At 38.4% G+C, this 27476-nt stretch overlaps 1 protein-coding gene across 2 annotated transcripts in view; it reads right to left on the bottom strand.

Annotated features, from left to right (window-relative positions):
• APOO (apolipoprotein O) overlaps window positions 1–27476 on the bottom strand; it is a 55609-nt gene that overhangs the window by 3506 nt on the left and 24627 nt on the right. Inside the window, exons 2-8 of one of the 2 annotated variants that reach the window (XM_014536057.1) lie at window positions 27175–27282; window positions 25168–25287; window positions 22643–22697; window positions 17715–17810; window positions 12742–12833; window positions 8542–8622; window positions 1266–1331 (exon numbers count right to left, since the gene is read on the bottom strand). In XM_014536057.1, the coding sequence (XP_014391543.1) occupies window positions 1296–1331; window positions 8542–8622; window positions 12742–12833; window positions 17715–17810; window positions 22643–22697; window positions 25168–25287; window positions 27175–27282 (588 nt within the window). In that variant the 3' untranslated portion in view covers window positions 1266–1295. The remainder of the gene's footprint in view (window positions 1–1265; window positions 1332–8541; window positions 8623–12741; window positions 12834–17714; window positions 17811–22642; window positions 22698–25167; window positions 25288–27174; window positions 27283–27476) is intronic. The other variant, XM_014536058.1, reaches the window with a different exon arrangement.

Raw genomic sequence — 27476 nt, forward strand, 5'->3', positions numbered from 1 at the left:
ATATATATATATATATATATCTAATATGCAAAGTGTCCCCTCAGGAGTTTGACCAGGAGACCGGGAGTTCGATCACTGTTGTTTATTTCTGGAATTTTCCATTTAATATTTTCAGACCACAAGTAACTAAAATCACAGAAATCGAAGCTCTGAATAAGGGAGAACTACTTAAATATTTTGCTGTATTTCCTGGGCCTTATCCTCTCAAAAAATGTATCATACTATCACCCTGGCCGGGTAGCTCAGTTGGTTAGAGCATTGTCCCAATACACCAAGGTTGTGTGTTTGATCCCAGTCAGGGCACATACAAGAAGCAAACAATGGGGGGGAAAAAAGAAGCAAACAATGAATGTATAAATAAGTGGAACAACAAATCAATGTTTCTCTTTCTCCCTCCCTTGGTCCCTCCCTGCCTCCTTCCTCTCTCTCCCTAAAATGAATCAATAAAATTTTTTAAAAGTGTGTCATACTTTCCTTTTTTTCTCCACTTAACAATAATTGTGTACATATTACCATGCAATTAAATGTTACTAAAACATAATAACATTCCTGTTTATGGATATACCATGAGAAGCCATTTTCTTGCAGTTGAATATTTAGATTGTTTCCAAATTCCATATGGTTTAATTACCAGGAAATCACAAGTGCTACCATACAATTTTTAATATGTATCCAAAAATAATATAACTAGTGCTTTGTACTTAGTAGGTACTTGATGAGTAAATATTAAATGAATGAAAATAAACGGTAAATTGAGCATAAGACCAGAAGAAATCAAACTGATTTTTCTGACTTCATCTGTCATCATCTTAAATTTCCCCAGCCTCAGGTTACTCAATCTTTAAAGAAGGAATTAAGTACACCTATGAATTCCCTGTCAATTATGATAATATCTCTATTAAATCTAGAGCTTCTCTACAACAGTGATACATTCAACGAATGTTTAATGAATGACTATTAGATGAGTACAACTGTACCTACTATAGTGAAGTTTGAAAAAAGAAACTTAAGAAATAATGGCATTTTTCAATTGTTTGAAATCGTGTCTAAAAACCCCAGGTACCCCCTCAGGAACAAACACCATTATATGCCATAGCACTTAAACCCAGAAATTAACGATGGAATGAAATACCGTCCTGACCCTATGTTTCCACATAAAGTTGAAACTGCTATAATTCATTTATAGAACTGATTAAATTAATTAAAGAGCTCATTTTAGCTGGTGTTAACAAAACTAAAATAACCAGAATTTTCCTCTTCTTTACCTGATTAAAATGGGCTGAACCTGGAGTATTCTACTTATTTCCAGATGAATTCTTCACATTTCCTGGCTTGTAAAACAAAAAGTAAGAATATTAGTACAGTTTGAAAAGAAATAGTGCCAGTCTTCAGCATCTGGTTGAATCAAACACTAAATATTATAATACAAAGTGACCCATTTCTCAGTAAACTTAAGGAATTACTAAGGCTCTGGGAGGGCCCTGTTGTAGACAGTGACAGGCACAGAGGGGATCAGGAAATAAAACTCCATCAAAACTCACTATACTAAGTCAGCCAAACAGCTGACTCTATAAAAAATAAAATAAAATCAGCAGTGAAAAGATTACTGGACTACTTCATGTCATAGTCATTGTTAAACAAGGTTTACAACTACGGGGATGCGTCCTGTAGGTACTCCACTCTGTGTATCATCCACCATAGGGGCCAAGTCACAAAACATGTTTACTCTGAAAAAGCTTATAATCAGATCACACCCATTCTGCCTGGCCGCTATCTGGGAACATATAATTAGGTCATGTCATCCATGAGAAGTGATGTAGGAAAGTTTCTAGTGGGAGTTTATGTGCTAAGTGTTTAAGGCCTTACTTTCTTTCCTATGTTTTTTAAGACTTTAATTTTAGTAAGGCCTGGTGTACAGCAAAGATCTGAGCTCTCATGAGGTGGCAACCTGAAAAACATTAGGCTGCAGTTAAGCGGGCAATGGGGCTGTGATTCTGTGGTCTAGACTTGGTGCAGGTTCTCCTACCCAGGGGTGAAGGAGGTGGGGGGAGTGAGAAAGCAGAAACATGTGACTAATCCTGTAATTTCAGAGCATGGTTTCTAGGCAACTTCAGGCTTACTGGAGTGTTTGAGAACTGGTCTCTAAGCATGGGGATCATACACCCTGGCTTGCCCAAGTTATACTGGTTTATACCCATTGTCCCAGCATAACAGTGTACCCTTTCACACTCTACAGCAGGGGTGGAAAACTTTTTTCTCCCATGGGCCATTTGGATATTAATAATATCATTTGTGGGCCACACAAAATTACCAACTTAAAAATTAGCCACTATATTTGGTCAAACATTTAATTAAACCCTAATGCCTTGGCAGAGCCAGACTGAATGATTTCATGGGCCTTATATGACCTGCGGGCTGGACATTCCTCACCCCTGCTCTAAAGTACACTAGTTTGGATGATAAATTATATCATGATCACCAACCATATCTACAGACCATATCCACTTGATGATTAAGTTCTGGGGAACAAGGCCATATGTATTGTTTGATGGATCATTATACAATACCCCAGTCTACTTGTTGCTCTGAACAGAGTTCTATAGCATTCACTACCTGTGTGCCTTACTCTATTCCTCCAGAGCCATTCCCCCCACCCCCCTCTCTCTCTCTCTCATACACACACACACACACACACACACACACACACTCCCACAGGCCTTCTTGCTGTTGCTCTTTCAATTTGCCAAGCTCTTTTCTGTGATGAGAATTTTGCAAAATGTACCCCTTGACGTAGATTGATCAATTCCAATTTTTGCCCACCGAAATATAGATCTAGGCTTCCCCGGTCCACTGCCCTTTGGTTTAGATAAGAACATTTTATTCACATTCATAGCACCCAAGAGCTTCCTGATTTGGGTAAATCGTTCACTCATGTTTGAATCCTTCACTAATATATAAGCTTCACGCGGGCACAATATCCTTAGGACCTCCTAAAACACTGTATTCGAGCATTTGTATATAAAAAAAGTTTGGGTATGTAATTAATAAAGAACAAAAAGAATTAAAAAGAGACTTATGGAGATGAGATAACTATGTCCAACAATTGGGTGTCATAAAAACTATGGCCCTAGCTGGTTTGGCTCAGTGGAGAGGGCGTCAACCTGCGGACTGGAGGGTCCTAGGTTCGATTCTAGTCAAGGGCACATGCCCGGGTTGCGGGCTCCATCCCCAGTGGAGGACGTACAGGAGGCAGCTGTTCAATGATTCTCTCTCATCATTGATGTTTCTATCTCTCTCTCCCTCTCCTTTCCTCACTGAAATAAATAAAAATATGTATTAAAAAAACCCCACTATGTGGTTCTCACCCTCGCCGGTGTTCTCAGTGGTTAGAGTGTCGGCCCATGGATCAAAGGGTCCGGGTTTGATTCTGGTTCAAGGGCATGTACCTGGGTTGCAGGCCCAATCCCGGCCCACTCGGGGTATGTGCAGGAGGCAACCAATTGATGTGTCTCCCTCACATTGTCGTTTCTCTCTCTTTCTCTCCCCCTCCCTCCCTTCCACTCTCTCTAAATATCGATGGGGAAATATTTCCTCTGGTGAGGATTTAAAAAAAACACACTATGTGGTTCTCTACCTAGTTAAATACACTTTAGGTCTGATTTACCTTAACACAATGCTTGGCAAGTACTTCTAGTGACATTCTTATATATTCTACTATCTATACTTGCCAGAATCTCAATCTCAAAAATTTAAGAGGCTAACTTCATAAGCTTTTTTATCTTTTGGACATTAAGAAAATGAGCACACCTGGCTGGTGTGGCCCAGTGGATTGAGCATTGACCCATGCACCAAGAGGTCACCGGTTCAAATCCCGGTCAGGGCACCTGCCCAGGTTGCAGGCTCAATCCCCAGTGCAGGAGGCAGTCAATCAATGTTTCTCATCAACGTTTCTGTCTCTCTCCCTCTCCCTTCCTCTCTCTCTAAAATCAATAAAAACATTTTTTAAAAAGGAAATGAGCACATATAAACATTTTTCTGGTTGAGGAAAACAACTCTGTTGCTAGGAAAATTTTCTTGTTTGGTTACATATCATTTATAGTATAACAAAGCATGACCGTCAAATATCTCACTAAAGAAATATCTACCCTATTACAAATCAGATCTCTCTTGGCAGAAACCTCCATGATCTCAGGAAAAACAACAACACTCTAACTTCAAAAGACAGTTTGTGATTTAGCATAAGCCAGAAATGAACTTTTTTGCATTTTCAGACAAATTATTATTTTTAAAAATCTTTATTGTTTAAAGTATTATAGGTGTTCCCTTTTTTTCCTCCATTGACCCCTTCTAGCCCACACCCCAGGCCTTAACCACACTATTTTCTATGTCCATGGGTTCAGAGAAATAATTTTATTTAAAATATTTTTCAACTCAATCATTCTCCTTATAATCTAATTTTAATATATATTAGGTTTCATTGTTCTTTTAGTAATCAATACATTTATTTAACTCAACATATCTAAAATATTATTTCAACATATAATCAATATAAAAATAATGAGATTGTTTACATTCTTTTTATTTCTATCACGTCTTCTAAATTTGGTGTGAATTTAAACTTATAGCACACTTCAATTCAGACTAGCTACAGTTCAAGTACTCAATAGCCAGTGGCTGCCATACTGGACTACACAGGGCTAGAGGAATAAGTTAAACAACACTGCGATGGTTAGCTTGATGTGTCAGCTTGGCTAGGCTATAGTAGAAAATTCATGTTTGTCCACAAGCATGAATGATAATTTATATTAGCAAAATTGAAATATTTGTTTTAATCAAAACATTTCTTCCTAACTAGTATGCTCTGCCATGTGAAAAGGGATTTCCAGCCAAACCTCTGAGGTACAGCAGTCCATCTAAATTTCTGAGTCCCTCACCAGTTGAATTATTTTGATCAATTAATTAACTTCTCCAAAATGCAGTTCCCTCACTTATAAAACTGGGATAGTAAAAGACATATGAAGTCAGAAATAATAACAGGCAAGACTAAAGTGGCAGGGATAAATACTTAGATGGAAGAGCCATAAAGAGAAGAGAGTTATTAGTATAAAAGTCAGAATGGTAGGTATTTTTGGGTGGAGGAAGAGGACTGAGATTGGGGTGGACTACATGCAGGGGCTTCTGGCTGGCAAAGTTCTCGTTTTTTGTCCTAATGATGATGGGGACAAGGGTGTTTGCCTTATAGTAATTCCCTCAGCTATGAAAAAATTAAGTTGTTGAAGGAAAGCACATTCTTGGGACAACTGGAGAAAGCTGAATATGGACTGTATATTAGGTAATGTTCATGTAAAACAGCGAAATGTTAACTTTCCTCAGTACAGTGATGCTATTGTGATTATATGAGACAATGTCCATGTTCTTTAGAAATACGTGCTGAATTAGATATGAGTGGAAAGTGCAATGACATCTACAACTAACTCTCAAATGGCTCAGAAAAGTTCAAGTGTGTGTGAGCACCCGCGCATGTGTCAAGAAAATAAAGCGACTGTAGCAAAGTATTAATTGGTGAATCTAAGGGAGGGGTATAGTCATTGTATTCTTCCTGCAACTATTCTGTAGTTTTGAGAATTTTTCAAAATAAAAATTGGGGGATAAAGTAAAACCACACATACACCCACAAACTATTTTAAAGTCAGCCAACCGGCAGAAATGGAAACCACTTTAGAAACCTACTTGGAGCCACCTAGTAAAATTGATGTGCAGACCCTATGAATCAAGAATCCAAGCCTTATAAAACTCTTAATAAACCATGACACAGGTACAAAAACGCTTACAGGTCTGTGTGCAACAACAATATAATGAAAACCACCCAACCAGCCATCAACATGGGCATTTTCCATCAAAGAAATATTCCACAGCAGTGAAAATGAAGCAGCTACAGCCATATATAGCCAATGAACATAATGTTAAGGGAACAAAACAAGTTAAAAATGTAGTAAGACTCCCTCTAGATAAACTATGTATTTATTTATATTTTGATATATATAGGGTATCCCCCAAAATGTAAACATACACTTTGAATAATTACAAATGCAGTGTTTATTAAAATACATTTTTCATTTTCAAAATTGAGCTATCAGCTGTTAAATTTTGTATACAATTTTTATTTTTTTAATTGACTTTTAGAGAGAGAGGAAGGGGGAGGGATAGAGAGACAGAAACATTGATAAGAGAGGAACATCATCTATCAGCTGCCATCTGCATGCCCCCTACTGGGGATCGAGCCCACAACCCAGGCATGCACCCCAACGGGGAACCAAACTGTGACCTGTTTCATGGGTCGACACTCAATCACTGAGCCACACCAGCCAGGCAAGTGTCCCCCAGTTTCCATCAAAGAGATAGTTCCTGGGCCCTAAAAGATTTCTGTTCCAGGGTAGGTTAAATCTTTGTTCTTATTAATAAAACAAAAAAAGACACTGAAACTCACAAAATCAAATAAGAGGAGGGCAGAGGAATCAATAAAAAACAAAGGCATTTCTTTACCAAATAATTCCTGAAATCTAAGTATATCAAATCTTGGATTAATAGAGCCTTGTGCTATTTTTTCATTTAAAACTTGTGCTAAATGTTTAGGTGATCATCATTGACTTTATTACCTTTTATTGAGAACAGACAGCTGTTAAGAAAATTATGTTTTGAGAATAAACAAATGGAAGAACATGAGTTCTCCATGACTCTGAAGAGAGCAAGGGCTTAAAAAAACAAACAAGAGAAAGAAATGCAGAGCAACCATGAACTAATTAAAGATTTTTACTATCACACTCCCCTTACTATCTCACTCCCCAAACACAAGCATATAAATTTGAGTAGCTTTAAAATCTAACATTTTCCAATTATCATAAAATGCTGGCCTGTTTGACTTGCATTCCAATTATGGTCCCATTGCTTGTGCGCTGGGCTGAATCAGAACAGAGTAAACTATTTCCAATTGAGAGGCTCCGGGGGACCCCGCTTGGCTTTGCTGTGCATGTGTTGGCCTGACCACACAGTGAACACTCACAACTGAGGCTGAGTTTCACTTTTCACACTTCTTTCTAGGGCTGTGTATAGCTTCCCTGACATTCTAGTATTTTCTTTCCCATATAAAAATCAGTGTGGACTTGAGGAATTTTTAAAACAGGAAAGGAAGCTTCCAAAGAAAATGTCAGAGAAATGAAAGTAAAACAATGAGTGTTTAGTCTTTAAAAGGGATTACCAAAGGGCATTTGATATTAATACAGAACTTCCTACTCAAGAGCTAGTTTAAATAGGCTCAATAGAGATTAATTCCTTTAGAAACCAGTACAAAAATTTGTCAAGATTTCACTGGAAGTGGTGATGGCCAGAGGATGGGGAGCAGAGGTAGGTAAAGGAGGAGGGGGGGAATGGAGACATCTGTAATAGTGTCAATAATTTTAAAAAAGCATTCAAATACAAAAAAAAAGATTTCACTGGAAGATTATTTATGTATACAATGAGGAGGGCTTATAAATTTATTCTATAACATTACTTCCAAATTTCCAAATTCTGGTTTTTAATTTTGAGATAGTTATTTATATTTTTATTGTGATTTGAGATGATAGTAGTCAAAATGAACTTCCTTCAATTTACAATGCAGAAGTTTTGCTAATATAAGAAGTCTAATTCTTCCTTAGCAAGCTGTGCCTCTGAGTGCCTGAAGGAGACATGATGTCTTGTTCTGTGCTCATTCTTATCAGGAAAAGAGAGAAAATTCCAGTAAACATGGGCAACATCCAATTAGCTATATGGCTGTAAGAAAAGATAAACGATGACACCTCCTTATAGTTATGCAACCTCTGCCACGTGTCCATCAGCCAGATAGATAATCTTGTCTGTAGCTGAGATACAGTATTGCTAGAGGAAAGAACAGGAGCTCATGGCAGGTAAAACAGCAAGAGGAGACGTGGTCATATGTCTTTGGCCTAGCAGCACAAATGTTCCCTTCCTATCCAGTTTTGATAAAACTTTCAAATACTATGCTATAATCTAATTAAGCAAATTATTAATATAATACAATGGCAATTATGGTATAAGACTGCTGTGTAATGCATTTTATGGTTACCATCTATTCAGAGCTGCTGATAATAAGGAAAAGCACAGAAGTTCTATTGCTTCTCCACTAATGGTCACCAGAGAATCTGAGTAAGAGGTCAAATAAATAAACAGAAAAGGCAAGATTGAACAACAGGGTTATCAAGAATTTTACAAAATCCTAGAGCAGGGGTGGGGAACCTTTTTTTCTGCCAAGAGCCATTTGGATATTTATAACATCATTCATGGGCATACAAAATTATCAACTTAAAAATTAGCCTGCTATATTTGGTCAAACTTTTAATTTATTCAGCCCTAATGCCTTGGCAGAGCCAGACCAAATGATTTCTCGGGCCTTATATGGCCCACGGGCCGGATGTTCCTCACCCCTGCTCTAGAGAAACCACATATTTAAACCAAAAGGAAGATAATGAAAAAGGTCTTTCTTACCTTTTGAAAGTTCTCTTTCCACAAATCTTCTACAACTATGTATCCTCGTAAACTCCAGTCGTATAATTTCTCCCCACTGACCTTGAAACAAAATAGAAAAGATCCACTGCTAGTCAGTACATGACTGGTAAGGAATAGAATTTTCCACTTTCCTGTTTCCAATAGAACTATATTTAAGCATATGATCACCACAGAAGTCTGGAAACATACATACACACATTAAAACTGTGCAACATGAGCAAATAAAAAATAGTAAGAGGGATAGAATAAGAAGAAAAATACTTTGCTGTGTGTAGTTATTTAAAATAATCTGCCATCAATTAGGTGTATATTGCAAATTTTCATAATTTCAAGGGGAAAAAATGTAGATCACTGCTGACATGGGAAATTCCTGAAAATCAGACACAGAAAGAAGGGTTCTACCTACCACATCTAGCACATAACAGCCAATCAAGTCACACTGCCAAGCTGAAAATCAATCATTCATGTTAGGGGCTTAGGTAAAAAACTGGAGAACCCAATGAAGATGCTCTCAGTCTTCCCAGGTCCCTCAAAATATAAAGTCTTCAAGTTTCTACAGGGATTTTGCCTCCTGATCCAGAATCCTTTCTACAACATCCTGAGATGCAGGCCCCAGAGTCAGAGAATATTTGGGGGTCAGGGAGTTCACTACCTAAAAGGCACTTGTCCACCTTTGGCTAGCTAGATTTAATGGTTGGAAATTTTTAAAAAAATTATTGAGCTTTCTTAAAAAAAAAAAAAGCTTCCAGTAATTTGCACTCATTGATCCTGTTTATGACAAAGAATGTTGATTACTCTTCCACATGACAGTAATTCAAAATTTCAGAAAACAGTTATTATTCTCTTCCTAATTTTTATAATAATTTATCCATATATAGCATTTTAGTTTACAAAGCACATTCACATGAATTATCTCTATTCTATACACAGTGCTAGTAAATCCAGTGGTAGTTATAACATGCTGATTTCTTACAAGTTATATTCTTCCAGTTGCTCCAACCATTCTTAAAATATATGATATGACTCTCGGACCCACAGGGAGACATGTCAAACATTTACCACATATATGACACTTTTCGGTGTTATAAATTTCTGAGAGGAAAATAACATTCACCATCACTTTAAGGGTTTTCTACGGTACTTTTATCCAAACACTACTGAACAGAAAACAGAATGTAGATTAAGAGGTTTGTCCAAAGTCAGACTATTCATAAAAAAACACACAAAACTTAAACTGTGAAATAGGAACCAAATGACACGAAAACGATATCAGAAAATCTTTTTCAATCACTGATATTTGTTTTGTTTTACTGTGGCAAAATAAGCATGACATAAAATTTACCATTTTAACCATTTTAGGTGTACAATCCGGTGGCATTAAATACATTCACAATGTATGCAACCATCATCACTATCCATTTCTGGAACTTTTTCAACATCCCAAACAGATCACTAATGCTTTATACCTAGTGAAAATAAAGTTAATTGTTTTGTTCTGACTTACCCTAGGTACAAAATAAAAAACAAAACTCCTTCCCACTGACTTTAAAAATAAATTAGAATACAACTCAGATTTGCATCCTACTATCTTGGTTGTGAACACAAAATGTATTTTTCAACATATGCTATGGCATATAGGATTTTTAAAAAGTCTTTTACTCAGAGGGCAGCCACCTGTGCCTGTCAATCAGCATCCAGGCCCACCCTATCCATTTACTGTTTAAACCATAGCAGACTGACATGATGTTAGATTATTTTTATGACCTAGAGCAGACAGAGTGATACTCTGTTCCTGAGCTGGGGCTGATAGACAGAGGAACATAAACTGTCTGCCTTCAGGGCTTCAATAAAAAATGTCAACACCATGCTAGAGAGATCTTACTGGAATTTTCCACCAAAGCCATCAATTTCCCATAGCTGGAATCACTAGGGTCCCATCTACAACTGCAGCACAATCCAGGAATCTACACTCAATCCTGCCACGAGGACTCCAGGGAGCTCAGTGTCATGTCAGCCTGGCTCAGAGCCCTCAGCGCCCATTTCTGGTGGCAGCACTGCTCCTCCTCCTAGGACCGAGTCTCTGTGTGATAGAGAAGTTCTGGCAACTGATCCCTGTCTCCATCAGCTGTCCAGGAACTCAAAACCTACAGCTTGCTTCGTTCTTGCCAATTTTCCAAGGAACACCATGTCTAGAGTCCCACTACGTTCAGACATCACTGCCCTAAAGGAATCTAGTTTGTATCAGTGGTTCTCAAACTTCATATAGATTAAAATCCCCTGGTGGCTTACTAAAACACAGATTGCTAACCCTAACTCTCAGTGCCTGAGTCAGTAGGTCTGGGTTGGGGCCTGAGAATTTGCATTTCTTTCTCCAACTTTAAAAACATTTCATTTATTTTTATCCAAAGAATGGGTTTCTCTTGCCCTGGCCGGTGTGGCTCAGTTGGTTGAGCATCATCCTGTGCACCAAAGGGTCACCGGTTCAATTCCCAATCAGGCCACTTGCCCAGGTTGCAGGTTCGATCCCTGGTTGAGGCAACTAATCGATATTTCTCTCTCTCCCTCTCCCTTCCTTTCTGTAAAATCAATAAAAAAATACTTTTTTAAAAATAGTAATTTAAAAAAATGTGTTTTAAAAAAAAGAATGCGTTTATCACAAAAATTTGATAACCATACCACCAACCGCAGCAAAGTCTATAGAGTTACACTGATGGGGGAGTGTTCCCTGGGTATTTCCATGTCAGCAGAGGTCATAAAGGAGGAAAAGAGTAAAAGAAAAAATACTCAAATAAATCCAAAACCCATGGTGACTTTGGGAGAGACACAACATGACACCTTCTGTCTTCTCTCATTGTCAGCTTCAGGTGTATTTCAGCAGAATCAAATATGATTTAACTTGTGTAAACTCTTCATATCAACTCTAGGACGTTAACTGTACCCTGTTAGCGGCAATCAGCACAGTGGACTACTATTTTCAAAAACCAGTTAAGATGGATATAGAAGGAACCTCACTTGGTTGTCCATTAATAATCCAGTGCACTTAACTGGCAAGCTATTAAACAAAGCAGCAAGGTAAGCAGCACCTGGAGTGCTGGTTTTAAAGGTTGTATGGAGGGGAACCCTCAGACTTAGCCAGCTGTCCTAAGCCAGACAGAAGCCTCCATGTTTATGTAGGATCACTGCAATTTGTAGACAAAAGGCATTTTTCATTTGTCCACATGGATGATTCCTGCAGGTTCCATAAGAATTTGCATTTCTAACAAGTTCCCTGGTGATCCTGATATTGCTGGTCCAGGGATCAGCTGTTATGGACTAAATTATGTGCCCTAAAAATTCATATGTTGAAGCCCTACCCCACACATAACTATATTTAGAGATAGGGCCTTTTAATGTTAAATGAGGTTTACAGTGTACAGTGAAAAGGCCATGTTAAGACACAGCAAGAAGGCGGCCATCTGCAAGCCAAGGTGCGAGGCCTCAAGAGAAACCAACCTTGCTGACACCTTGATCTTGGTCTTCCATCCTCTAAAACTGTGAGAAAATAAATTTCTATTATTTAAGCCCCACAGTCTGTAGTGTTTTGCTATGGCAGCTCGAGCTGACTAAGACATCAGCTGTAGCCATCCACGTTGCCTGCCACTGTATTCTACTTGCCAGCATGCCATCAAGCTAAGGCCTGAAGAATGAGAAAGGAGTAGCCAACTGAGAGCCCTGAGAGCAGTGCTCCCTGCAGACGGGTCTGCACTCCCTGAAGTACCTAGCAAGGGAAGCGAGGCCAGCTCCAGGACCAGGGAGAAGGCACAAAGGGCCGAGCACAGGCCCAGGCCTGCAACTCCAAGGAGGGGTGCTGTGACCTGAGACACCTGAACTGAGAATGACCCATAAATATCAACTTCGAAATTTGAGTCTCTAGACTTCCATGTCAACATGCAAAAAAAGGATCTTAAGGTGTTTTTTAATTAATATTCAAATTAGTGTGTATTTTCTGAATAATGACATGATTGAAAGGAGAGCCAGAGCTGAAGTACATAGAGGAGAACATTTAAATTTGCTCTATTCATTTATATGTGCAAATAAACTTTAGTCTGGTGTTATAAAAGCTATAAAATAAAAGTAAGCAGTAAACCCATATACATAAGCAAGAATAAGGGACAGCTTAACTTACTGGGTCTAACTTACCTGGACAAATACGATGGCTTGTTGTGGATAATAAAGCGAGGCAGCTAATCCCATGAAACTAGGTGGATACACCAGCTTCTTTATTTTTGAACCTATTAAATAAAAGGTCCACCTTTACCATCACAATTTGCCTGTATATCTAATACTGAATAAAACTTCTTTGGTCCTAAGATTGACAGAAAAATGTACCTACTAATATCAAACATATAAAAAAGGACCACCACATTTTCGCAGCTTCAGTGCAATAGAATTCACACAACTTACCTGTTCAAAGTGTTTTAAAGTGTACAATTCGGCTTTTAGTTATTCAGAGAGGTGTGCAACAATCACCACAATTAATTTTAGAATATTTTCATCACTCCCAAAAGAAACCCACATCCATTAGCAGTTGCCCCCAATTCCCCCATCACTCCCAGTCCTAGGGAACCACTAATCTACTTTCTATCTCTAAGGATTGGCCAAGTTGGATATTTCATATAAGTGAATTATATAATATGTGGTCCTTGTGACTGGCTTCTTTAGTCAGTGCAATGTTTAAGAGAACCACCATTTTCAAGGAAGCAGGAAAAAAGATTGTTTTGAAAAGGAAAACCACACGAAATTTTGGTTTCTAAGGTGTATGTTCTTTTATAGTAAACTGGATTCCTACTTACATACCGAACACAAGCATTTCTCTCCTCTCCTTTCTAATACTCCGTGGTAATAACAGTACAAGAAGAAAATACAGATAATAAACCCACAACAAAGAGGAAATGTGTGGAGGGGGCACCGACAGATAAGAAGTCTCAACCAATTTACAGAAAATGGAGAGTGCGCCCAGCTGTTACATAAGACTGAAGAAAAACCAAGACGCTTAGAGAAATGGAGTTATACTTTATTATTATTATGCACGGGCCCAGAGAAAAATGTCTTTCAAATTTTGAGCAAAAAACATGGAGGAAGCTTTCCCTATTTATGCTTTTTCCAGTTCTTTGTCGCCCAAATAAGGGTTTTTCCAGTCCCCTTTGCAAGTTCTTAAAGAGCCCCATGTGCTGTGGCCTTGAGACCACAACTAAAGGCCTGGCCTGGCACCAGCAATGATAACTCCGTCTGGGGATAGTTTATGGCCTCTCTGGAACGGGAGTAAACAGGTCTTGCAGGACCAGACAATTAAAGGGGCAGTGGCTAGCTAGACTATAGGCTAATAAGAATGTGCATTAGGTTAATGGCACAGATTCAGATTGCTAGCCCCCAGAAATGTCTCATTTTCCCCATCACAGCCAGCGTGGCTCAGTGGTTGAGCACTGATCAATGAACCAGGAGGTCACGGTTTGATTCCCAGTCAGGGCACATGCCTGGGTTGCAGGCTCGATCCCCAGTGTGGGGCGTGCAAGAGGCAGCCGATCAATGATTCTCTTATCATTGATGTTTCTATCTCTCTCTCCCTCTCCCTTCCTCTCTGAAATCAATAAAAATATATTTTAAAAAAAGAAAGAAAATGAAGAGTGGACGGAAGCAAGAGGACACACAGCCCTGAAGTCCTGAGGAGAGAGGGGCTGTAGCACAGGAGGGAGCAGGATGTCCCAGCAGCCCAGATATGACAGGTATTGTGGAGGGTGGAGAGGACAACCAGGGATCAAGACATGGGTGTAGCCCTGGGCGGTTTGGCTCAGTAGATAGAGATCAGCCTGGGGAATGAAGGATCCCAGGTTCAATTCCGGTCAAGGGCATGTACCTTGGTTGCAAGCTCCATGGGATCCATGGCCCCAGTCCGGGCGGGTGTGGGAGGCAACCAATGTGTCTCTCTCCCCTCCCTTCCAATCTCTCTAAAACAGTGGTTCTCAACCTTCCTAATGCTACGACCCTTTAATACAGTTCCTCATGTTGTGGTGACCCCCAACCATAAAATTATTTTCGTTGCTACTTCATAACTGTAATAGTTTGCTACTGTTATGAATCGTAATGTAAATATCTGATATGCAGGATGTATTTTCATTGTTACAAATTGAACATAATTAAAGCATAGTGATTAATCACAAAAACAATATGTAATTATATATGTGTTTTCCAATGGTCTTAGGCAACCCCGTGAAAGGGTCGTTCGACCCCCAAAGGGTCGCAACCCACAGGCTGAGAACCACTGCTCTAAAATATCAATGGAAAAATATCCTTTGGTGAGAATTAACGAAACAAAACAAAACAAAAGACAGGGGTATAAATGTAAGTCCTGTGCATGGACCAGTTGACCTTCTCCTTCCCCCACACCAGCCCAGCGCAAAACTGCCTGTGGCCAGGTGTCTCTCCAGGCAAAAATTTAAAAAGTGGATGGAATGGTGCAGCTACTGTGGTTTAGTGGTTCAGCGTTGACCTATGAACCAAGAGGTCACAGTTCGATTCCCGGTCAAAGCACAAGCCTGGGTTATGGGCTCAATCCCCAGTGTGGGGTGTGCAGGAGGCAGCTAATCAATGATTCTCTCTCATCCCTGATGTTTCTCTCTCTCTCTCCCTTCCTTTCTGAAATCAATAATAAAAAAAATATATTTTTAAAAAGTTTAAAAAGTGGATGAGTTGTCTCTAAGGAAATGCCATAGATTTCTGTTGAGAACCAAGATATGTGGTGTAGTGTGCACATACATGTAAGTGCCTGAGAGTAGATAGAGCCTTCCTCACTCAGGCACTAAGGGTAGGCACCTCTCATATTAAGGTCAGTTTCCATTCAGCTCATCCCGAGGTAGAACCTGCCTGCCAGCAAGCCCCATCTATACCAAAAAAGTTCCTATTGGCATTTCAATCGCTTTGCTCTTAAACATGACTGTACAACCAAGGATCACTAGTCATTTCAGAAAAGCCTGCAATATAAAAGAGAAAACTGAGATAAGAAGGAAAAAATGACCCTATAGGAAACAAGAAATTAAAAACAAAACTAAACCTGTAATTAAGTATCATCAAATAAATTCAAGAAGCTACTACATTTTTTAAAAAGTTCTAAGAAAAAGGAACATTCAGAGAACAAGAAAGAGGTCTTGCAAATGGCCAAGTAAAAAAAATCAAAAGGAATAAAATAAAATAAGAATATATACAGGGCTAGTTTAAACAACTCAATCGCTAATGCATATGAGTCTGGGAAGGAAAAGATAAGAGCAAATTTTCAAAGAAATACAAGATACTAGTAGATAGATGCCTTCCTGCTGCTGAAGGCTGTAAGCCACCAAAATGCCTAACCAGGAATGAAACAACTATATGTAGTCACAGCACCATGGAAATTCAGAGTACTGCAGATTAGAGAAGCTCCTCAAAGCTTCCAGAAAAAGAAAAAAAAAAGGAATTACTTCAAAAGGAACAAGCTTCCAGCCTGGCTTCTGACTCTCACATCTGCAACTCCTGAGCTAGAAGACGTGGCCTTCAAAGTTTTGATGGAAAACAAACTCTATGCCCAACCACACTATCACTTGGTATGAGGGCAGAAAGCAATTTTCAGACCTGCAAGGACTTGGAAAGTTTACCTCCAACATAGGCTTTTTTGAAAGTGACTTAAGCATGTAGCTCAACAGCATGGCAGAGCAAACCAAGGAGATGATGACATGGAACTGGAAAAGGGGTCACACCCAAGAGAATGTGGAGCCGTGTCCCAAGACAACAGCTGTGCTGAATGTCAGTCCAGACTCAGAGGATTGCAGCCTGGTGAAAAGGGGAATTGAGCAGGATGGAGAGCTGGGAAAAACCTGAGAATGAGGTTAAGAAAACGTGTAGAGGGTGAAACAGGGAAATACACTTGAAATTGACTTGACATGAGAAATAGTCTCCACTGAGAGACACGTGTTTTTACATGGGATGCATATAGATGCTAGTGCGATGTTTATTATTAATACACAGGATAACGTATAAAGGCTGTTTATTGGTTTTGTGTGTGTGTGTGTGTGTGTGTGTGTGTGTGTGTGTATTTTTAAATCCTCACCCAAGGAAATGCTTTTTATTGATTTTAGAGAGAGAGAAGGAGGAGAGTTGATGTGAGAAACACTGATCAGTTGCCTCCTATACACACCTAGCCAGACTGGGAATTGAACCCAAAACCCAGGTATGTCCCTGACTGGGAATCAAACCCTTGACCTTTTAGTGCATGAGACGTTGCTCAACCAACTGAGTCAGGGCTCTAAATTTAATTCTGATATAGATGGGAAGAGGGCGCAGAAACTCCAACAAGAGTTCATTCCACAGGTTGGGGGAGTGGCACCAGTGCTGCGTTCCTCCAGATTCAATTATACAGCGAAGATTTTTAAAAGTGGAGAAATGGATACCAAACTATAGTGTCTATAGTTATCTTTTATGGGGATTTGATTACAGAGTTCATAAAGTTTCTATTTTAGGACATTTTGTAAAATCTGGATTTCACAATCAGTGAATCATCAAGTAGTGCATAACAAATTCATTTCATTATAGTGAACAATGTTTTCATCCTTGGTTTTCTATAAATGTTTTATAGTCCATCAGTATAGTGTAGTAGTATTTTTATGTTGGCATTTGTTAGCTTTTACTTTTAAGTGTTTAAAAAAATTTTATATACTCAAGGACTAAAGCTACAAAAAATTTCTATGAAATCACTGTTCTATTTACTGTGATTAATAGCCTATTCTTAAGAGTGAAAAATTTAAAAACAGTGTCTCAGGTATGACAGACTTTGGTTAACAAAAGTTCACTCTTTCTGTACCAAGAGCAATAGTAACTTGATCAAGTAAATGTGCCTATAAAGGATAACTAATTTTTTTTCAACCAAGAATATATAACTTTTGGAGGTTTTTTTTTTTTTTTTTACAATTTCTATATATGCTTAAAATCAAATATATTGGAGAAAACAACTATATCAATTATATATTAAGAAGGCCATACCCAGGATCCAACTCATTCTAAAAACTGGTAAATGAAAAGAACCAAATATATATCTTCTCTCTCCCTTATGAACTGGGTTTGTTTTTTTAAATTCACAAAATTGTACCTACCTCTAGCCAAAAGGAGTCCAACAATGCCAGCAAAACCAATAACACCAAGTCTTGGAAAAAAACCAGGAGGAGCATTTTGGAGAAATTCATAGCTGTCTACAATAGAAGCAGACCAGGAAACAGTTCCATAAATTGCCCATTAAAAAACAAACCAAAAAAATCTTAAATATAACTAGTATATATGGTATCAGATGCTTTTTAAATAATGAATTCTTGGCTTTCTGCTAATACGCTTCTTTTCAACACATTCTTTTTATATGATAAACATGAAATAAAGGCAACACATAGGCCTATCTGCCATGCCTAAACATGCCTTATGATTTACTATTCACATACCAAGTATCCAATTTCCAAACACTTTTGGTCTGACAACCTACTGACAGTAATGTCAGATTACCTTCATATTCCTAAAGGCTACAGACCAGAATCAACTATTCACACGAGGAAAAATACAAATAGAGATCCTTGCTATCCAAACTCTTGTTATCCAAACACAATACCTTAGAGATATAAAAAGTTTGATTTCGCCCTAACCAGTTTGGCTCAGTGGATAGAGCGTCAGCCTGTGGACTCAAGGGTCCCAGGTTCGATTCCGGTCAAGGGCATGTACCTTGGTTGCGGGCACATCCCCGGTGGGGAGTGTGCAGGAGGCAGCTGGTCGATGTTTCTCTCATCGATGTTTCTAACTCTCTATCCCTCTCCCTTCCTCTCTGTAAGAAATCAATAAAATATATTTTTTAAAAAAAAAGTTTGGTTTCATCCTGGCCAGTTGTGGCTCAGTGGTTGATCACGGTTCGATTCCAGGTCAGGGCACATGTCGGGGTTTTCAGGCTCGATCCCTAGTAGGGAGCATGCAGGAGGCAGCTGATCAACCATTCTCATCATTAATGTTTCTATCTCTCCCTCTCCATTCCTCTCTGCAATCAATAAAAATATTTTAAAAAAATAACTAAAGATTTTCATCAAACCATTTGTTCATCTAAAATCTAAGAACTCGTTTTAAAAAAAAAGTTTGGTTTCAGACCACCACAATAAAGCAAATCACATGATTTTTTGGTTTCCCAGTGCCTATGAAAGTTATGTTTATACTGTAGTGCAGTCTATTAAGTGTGCAGTAGCATTAGATTTAAAAGAATAATGTACATACCTTAATTACAACATACTTTATTGCTTAATAAATGCTAACCATCATCTAAAGCCTGTTGGAAAAATGGCACCGATAGACCTGCTCTAAGCAGGGTTGCCACAAATCTTCAATTTGTAAAAAAAAAAAAAAAAATGCAATAAAGTAAAGCACAAAAAAATGGGGTAAGCCTATAGATTTGGATAAATTTATCACTCTCTGAAGCTTTGCTGCCTGCTCTCTGAAACTAAGGAACTAAATACATTAGGCTCAGGGGGAAAAGCATACTTTGCTATCTGAACTTATTATTCGAACTCAAGAAGAGAATAAATTTGGATAATGAAGGAAACTTGTAGCACAAGTATATGTGGCAAATAGTCACTATTGATAGTGATAAAATAAATAAAAATAAAGGCAACACGTAGGCCTATCTGCCACGTCTGAACATGCCTTATACTTGCATGATGCCACATCTCCTCTCCTCTCCACTGAGCCAATCCCATCAAATAACAGCCAGCTTAAGTCCTTATTACACAGAAAAGCCTTTCCTATGCCCATCGGCCCACACCTCTCTTCCTCCTCTAAAGTCCCATCATATTTATTCTCTGTACCATAATTTGATACTACTTCTACCTTGTGTTTAATTAATCAGCGGTGTATTTTATGTCTCCACAAGGAGAACATACAATCCTTAATGGTGCATTGCTCAGACTTCTATGTGACTTCCCTCAGTGGTAACAGTGAATGTTCGTACAACAGATAATTTATTAAAAACACTGCCAGGCATTGATGAATACTGCATGAAATTAACAAATAGCTTTTAGCTGGGTCATGACTTAAAAAGCCTTCACATCTCTTTCTCGACCTCATCTTCAGCACTCTCTATCTGCTTCCAGTTCCCGGCACATGCAACACTGAGTCATACATCCAAGCCTTGATGGTGCCGTGCCCGCTGTGTGGAATGCTGCCCAAGTCTTACCCCCATGTTTGGTGTGGCTACCTCGGTTTCTTCAAGATTAATCACAGAGATCCTTCCCTGTCTGCTTCCAGCTCCCCAATCTCTATTAAACCAGTCTCCTTCCTCTGTACCTTCTACAGTGGTCTGTGACCACCTCTGTGTTTGCACTAATATTGAATGATTTATTATACGCAGCAGTGGTTGGACCACTGTCTTCATCAGCCTTGATCTTCAATGCTTGACATTATGGTGACGTATGCGGAACTGAACAAATTGGAGTACTCAGTAATTCTCTCCCCCAGATAATACCAGACACATCCTATTTTTCCGTTTCCTGTGTTCTTTGGGAAATGTGGTCATTTTAAATACTACTATAGGGCTTGTGTTGCTGGTATTAATTCCTGTCTGGCCTTTTGCTTACTTTGCTTTTAACCTAGTTTTAAGTTTCCATCTTTTTGCGTGGGTCATTTGAGACAATTTTCTACTTCCCTTTATTTTCTGCCTATTAGCATGGTGTTTTCAATTCTACACAGAGCAGATGACAGAAGGACAACCAGATGGCTTTGGTGAGCTGAGCTGAAGGGGGTAAATCACAAAGAAATGGGAAAGAAGAGACACTATAGGACTGCACTGAAGCTGAAGCGTAGCTTCTGGTAACATGACTTGGCGGTGAGTGCTGGGGAATGGACTAATTGCCTTGGCAGACAACAACACAACTCATAATGGAGTGTTTCTTAAGAACCTTTACTCTTGAACTATGAGTTCAAGAGAAGAAAAAACTACATGTTGCAAATGACTACTGCTCTGAATCAATGGGAAATAACAGGTAACAATGACACATGTCCAGTCACACATGTCCAGATAAAAGATCAGGAGTTCTTTAGTTTCCTTAGGTTTAAAAAAAATGAAGGTGATAGCCCTGGCCAGTGTGGCACAGTTGGTTGAAGCGTCATCCCATACCCTGAAAGGTGGTGGGTTTGATTCCTGGTCAAGGCACATATCCAGGTTCTTCAATCCCCAGTTTGGGGGCATATGGGAGGCAACTGATTGATGTCTCTCTCTCTCTCTCTCTCTCTTTCTCTCTCTCTCTCTCCCTCTCCTCCCTCCATCCCTCCCTCTCTTCCTTCCTCAAAAAAAGAGAAGGTAATAAAGTACCTGTCAAGGCTGTGATGAGGATTATACATAAATTAATATATTGTTTTATCCTCACCCGAGGATATGTTTTTATTGATTTTAGAGAGTGGAAGGGGGAGAGAGGGAGGCTGGGAGATAGGGAGGGACAGAGAGAGAAAAATGGATGTGAGAAACATCGATCAGTTGCCTCCTGTACATGCCATGACCGGGGATTGAACCCACAACCTTTTGGTGCATGGGACAATGCTCCAACTGAGCCACCCGGCCAGGGCCATGAATTAATATTTTTAAAGTACTGAGACTAGTTCCTGGTACATAATAAGCATTAAATAAGTGTTTATAAAATTAATAAAATTAAGATGTTACTTATGAACATACATGAATAATTTAAAGAACCGGTAGGCTATTAATATGTCTGTCTTCAAATGAAAAATTTATTTATCTTCAAAATAAAAATTTATTTAAGGGTTATCAGCATATCAACACTCTATAACAGGGGTCCTCAAACTACGGCCCGTGGGCCACATGCAAATACAAATATTGTATCTGTTCCCGTTTTGTTTTTTTTTTACTTCAAAATAAGATATGTGCAGTGTGCATAGGAATTTGTTCATAGTTTTTTTTTAAACTATAGTCCGGCCCTCCAACGGTCTGAGGGACAGTGAACTGGCCCCCTGTTTAAAAAGTTTGAGGACCCCTGCTCTATAATGATCTTCACAAGAAATAAACTATACTCATTTTATTTTATTCTGTCATGGAAACAAGCACTTGTAAAAATAAGAGTTTGATTTGCCAAAATGTCCAATATGAGGAATGAAATATATTACCAGTTCCTGGCTGAGATTAGTCAAAACATAGACAGTGAATCCAGTTTATACGTCTATGTGATAAGTGCTTGTGAAAAACAAGAACAATAAAAAAACAATGAAGGAGGTGGGCAGAGGGGAAGGGGGAAATGGAGGACATCTGTAATACTGTCAACAATTTTAAAAATACAATGAAGACACACTCTTTCTCTCTCTGTCTCTGTCTCTGTCTCTCTCTGTCTGAAGCATGACTGAACCTTTCCCTCCTCTCCTTTCTCAGGTGCATTACCTTTCCCTTTCCCCTCAGCTCCAAGGACCTTTCTAGGGCCCTCCTTTGCCTCCGTAACTTGTTTCCTGAGCCCACGCAGCCCAGCTGGCTCACCTTTTCTAACTGTGATTTTTTAAATAAACTTTCTTTTATAATTTGAAAAAAATAAGAACCAATAAAAAATATAAAAATACTACTAATTATGCAATAAGGCCTTTCTGAGGCACACCAACCCATTTCCTTCCTGCATTTAAACTTCTATAAAATGTATTAATAGCTATGCAAAAGAGCTCTCCTGATTCTGAAAACCTATTGATGAGTCAGTGTGGATTAGTGTGAGTTAAGGACATTGCACCTGGAATAGATTTAAAGAAAAAAATCCAGTATATCTATCTGCATTTGCTAGCCCAACAATCCTAATGATCTTGAAGAGACTTACCTGAGTGTTTGGGTACACGAATCTTCTGAAATCTGATGAAAATAATAAATCATCTTTCCAGAAAAACCTACATAGCTCTCTAAAATTCTGCATACAATTTTAAGTAATTCACACATTTCCTGGAGCCATCCATGGAACCCTGGTTAAAGGGTACAATTTTAATGAAGAAACTGATTATATCTCATTAAAAATAAACTTACCTAACCCCCACTGAACCAAACTTTGCATCTTGGGCTCAGTTTGGGAATACATTTCCTAAAAGGGTGAAAAGAAAATGAATGAGTAGAATTTATTGATTATAAAGTAACAATAAATATATTTGCCCTTACTGAATAAATTATCATGTTATCAACACTCTTCAAACAAATATAGTGTCTATCTGGGTTTTTTGTGTTGTTTTCTTTTGTAATTTCCCCTTCAACACAAATTGCTCAGCAGAATGGCTTATGATTGCCACAGGAAACAAAGATTTCAAGTAGAGTGGTTTCAACAACCCAGCCTTTTCATTCTCTGTTAAAACTGAAGAGAATGGACAAAAATCAATACCCTCAATAATTAATCCTTTCCATGTGAAATTAAATATGTCCTTTCATATTAAGTCTAATTCCTGATTTGCCATGATTTTAAAGCCTATGTCTAAAAAACTGCCCATTTGAAAAAGGAATGACTAGCTTTATTGGGACAAAGGAGTCTGTATCTAAATTTGAAAAGATACTTACCCTAGTCCCAAAGCAAATGAAGTGTTATTATTCCCTTAACAATGACAGTAAAAAGGCTTTGGACATGACCATGAAATGATCCTAAAGAAAACAAGGGACTACCTAGAAGGTACCCACCTTCAAGAAGTCTACCAGTGAAGAAAGGAAAAGAGATGTGCGGGTATCAGAAGGTATCAGAACCAGTTGTCACTTGGAAAAGGATTTGTTTTATATAATTTAGTTCAAATCAAAACAAGTTATCCTAATACTGTTAAATAGACTTAAATAATAAATGCTAAATTTGAAGGGGGACATAAAAAACATTTAAAAACTGATTATCACTTCATTAAACTTATTGATTTTTGCTGCCCATTAAAAAAAAAGCAAAGCTACAGATCAATGTCTAGAGTGACTGCCCATGTTTTATGCTGGCATAATCTTTTCACTATGAAGAAAAATTAAATTAGTTCTTGAAGAAAGGGGCTAGAAATTCTTGGCCTGAAAAAAGGAGCCATAAATTAATTTGTGATTATAATCATCTTATTTTCCTAAAGACTTTATTCTATAGGAAAATAAGATGATTATAATCACAAAAATTATTTAGAAGTAGTGCAGATAAACATGTTGATAACTATTCTATCATCTACAGAGGTATTTTCCTGCACTGAGTATCATATACAGATGAAAAAGTAAAAAACAAAAAGCAACTTTAGATTGAAAGCAAGAGACAAAGTATTTTCATAACCAAAAAAAGAGAGAAATAACAGTAGCTATGCCTACATAATACAAAAATATTTGCACAACTTTGCTGACCTTATCTTAACCACTAGCCAATGGTTTAAAAATATTCTAGAACAAGAGAATAAAGTCTAAGTGTTTTACAACTCATATATAGTCTTTAGGTATTTCATAACAATAATATGGTTATGATACTTAAGTATAATGGCCTAATTATATTGTTGATAGAGTCTGTGCTTACTATTTTCTTTCTAAATTGGTTCAGCACTGACATAGACAGTGAAAATTTAAAATTTTTAAGTAAGTTCTGGATAAAAATTGAGTTTGTAAGTCTCAAGCAAAGTAAATCTAGACCAGGTGACACATATCTACATGCTTCTTACTAATTTTCCATCAATTTTCAAAATCAAGATCAAGTATAGCAAATATATGTATCACAGCCCACAAAAGCATTCTGTAGACCAGGGGTGCTCAAACTTTTTAAACAGGGGGCCAGTTCACTGTCCCTCAGACCATTGGAGGGCCAGACTATAGTTTAAAAAAAAAACTATGAACAAATTCCTATGCACACTGCACATATCTTATTTTGAAGTAAAAAAACAAAACGGAAACAAATACAATATTTGTATTTGCATGTGGCCCGCGGGCCGTAGTTTGAGGACCCCTGCTGTAGACTGTAAATTTCAGTTTTAGATGTTAAACATCACAGAAATGCCCTCGTGAACATAATGACAAATGCCTGATCTAAAACCTGAGCAGTGGTAGAAGCCAATTTGTACAAGTAGTTCTTGGATTATTGGGGCAAATAGTTCAGTACTCAAATATGTAATCCTACCCTTTTTTAGTTATTTACCCTCCTATTATAGCATTCAAAATGTTCTGTAACCACTACTGTTTAAAGTGGTGATTTGTAGAATCTCTAGGGGGGACTTCCCAATTTTGACATAAAATCGTTATATTGTATTCTTTTCCTTCCTCTAGAGTTCCAACTTCATATCCTCTCCCTGTAGACAATAGTGTTTTCATAGCTGTGACCAAGATACTTACCAGCCCTCCACTCCTGCCCAGTGGGAAGGAAATTCTCTGTGCAGCTATGGCCATTGCCACCAGAAAGCTCTCTGCTCCCAGCCCCACCCCCACCCGAGATGGCACTGATGAACATTTGTAAGTTGTGCACTCTTAACTTGGGACCCTTTATCGTGCCTTTTTCTGAAAACATGCAGCTGATAGACTTCTCACTACTGACTCTAAACAAAAATGTGTTCACTCCATTTTCAGAAGAGCTGTACCTGACACCAACTTGTATATGGCTTGCAATACTGTCGGAGATGTGAGATGCTCTCTTCAAGTTGAGTCCTTGGCTCCTCCACATATTTAGACTGAACTTCGGGAACAGAGTAGAGTGAAAGCTGCATACATTACAAAACAGAACAAAAAGAAATAAAAATGTCTATACAGCAATGAGATAACATAATCAATGATCAGATTTGTAGGCACTGTATTTCTAATAATTCATAAACTTCACCCTAAACCTTGCTTCACAGGATCTCTGCACCTTATTTCCTTAATCAATAAGGCCAAGGCCAAGAGAGCAGGGCTATGAGGTGTTTTACTGTCCTCCCCCCATTACTGGTAGCAGACAAAGTAGCTCCCCTTTATCTGTTTTATATACTGAATTTGGTGTTCCACCTTAGATTTAGTTTGGGAAAAGAATAGTATTACTCTAGCCCAGCCCGCATGGCTCAGTGGTTGAGCGTCGACCTATGAACCAGGAGGTCACAGTTCGATTCCCAGTCAGGGCACATGCCCAGTTGCGGGCTCAATCCTCAGTGTGAGGTGTGCTGGAGGCAGCCGGTCAATGATTCTCTCTCATCATTGGTGTTTCTATACCTCTCTTCCTCTCCCTTCTCTCTGAAATCAATTTAAAAAAACATTTAAAAAAAGAGTATTACTCTAAAGCAAGCATGTCAAACTCGTTTAAACGAGGCATGGGGCCCACTGGCTGTGAGTTTGACATGCTTGCTCTAACCCAGTGGTTCTCAACCTTCTGGCCCTTTAAATACAGTTCTTCATGTTGTGACCCAACCATAAAATTATTTTCGTTGCTACTTCATAACTGTAATGTTGCTACTGTTATGAATCGTAATGTAAATATCTGATATGCAGGATGGTCTAAGGCGACCCCTGTGAAAGGGTCATTCGACTGCCAAAGGGGTTGCAACCCACAGGTTGAGAACCGCTGCTCTAAAGGGTAGACTGGAGGGGAGTAGAAAAAAAGTTCCAGCATAACTAAAGAGCATGTTACTTAGTTCAAATGATCAGTCTGGTGCTAATCAAAGGAGGATAGCAGGTTTGTTCCCCACCCAGAGAATAAACTTTTTACAGCCACTACTGGTGGCCTTCCTCACCCTCAAAAATTCCACTGCCCGCTGAAACCGGTTTGGCTCAGAGGATAGAGCGTCGGCCTGCAGACTGAAAGGTCCCAGGTTCGATTCCGGTCAAGGGCATGTACCTTGGTTGCGGGCACATCCCCAGTAGGGGATGTGCAGGAGGCGGCTGATCGATGTTTCTCTCTCATCGATGTTTCTAACTCTCTATCTCTCTCCCTTTCTCTCTGTAAAAAATCAATAAAATATATATTTTTTAAAAAAATTCCACTGCCCCAAGGCCTGAGAAGAAGATAGTAAAGGGTAAGAGATAAACTATTTAGTTTTATGTAAATACATTTAAGTAACCCTGCTCACGTCTGAAGGTAGATGTTTATGCCACTTTACTCACTGTCAACAGAAACCAAATATCCAAAATAATCAGTGGCAAGTACAGACAAAAAAGGATGTAAATGGAGAGATTTCTTGTTTTATTTCTTTAGTATTCATTAAGCATCTATTTATGAGCTTCTAATCTGGCCAAGAAGCAGAATGAGGCCAGGTCTTTAATTTCTTTCTTTCTTTTTTTAGAGATGAAAAAGAAAAATATTTTCTTGACATGATAAGCAGTCTGGAATTGGGCAGGTCACTTAGAAGCAAACTGTGCTTACAATCTACTGGGACACAGCAGATTTCCCCACTGAAAAATTAGGAAATATTATGCCCTACGCTAAGTACCATTAATTAAAATTTATCTGTTGAAAAAGCCAGGTTAGTTACTTCACAAAGAATAATAAACTATAAGAAAATGTATTTTCTCTTATTAAATATCCTCTAAAATGTTGTAACTTCCGGATACACAATTTGTATACTTCCTATGGTCAGTAAATCAGATGCTCAAAATAGATCACAACATGAACAGCATGTTACCTCATTAACGCTCACAGAAGCTTTTTGAGTTGAGTCCTTTTTCTGTGATGCATAGACCTTGAAGGTGAGCAGACTCAGACTGGCTGGCCCCACGGACCTCTGGATTACCTGAAACACAGAAGCAATCTTAAGCCTTATCTCAATGCTATGAAATGAATGTGCACAACATAAGCATGTTCCTAACCTCAGCCACTCCTGCCTGGAAAACATGTTTTCATGGACTTCAAATTTCAGGTCACCTTTATCTTAATTTCCCAAAGACAGTAGTTTCTACGTTATTCTACTTGGCCTTTCAAGTAAAA

Source organism: Myotis brandtii, unplaced genomic scaffold (genome assembly GCF_000412655.1).
Source record: "Myotis brandtii unplaced genomic scaffold, ASM41265v1 scaffold156, whole genome shotgun sequence".
NCBI lineage: Eukaryota > Metazoa > Chordata > Mammalia > Chiroptera > Vespertilionidae > Myotis > Myotis brandtii.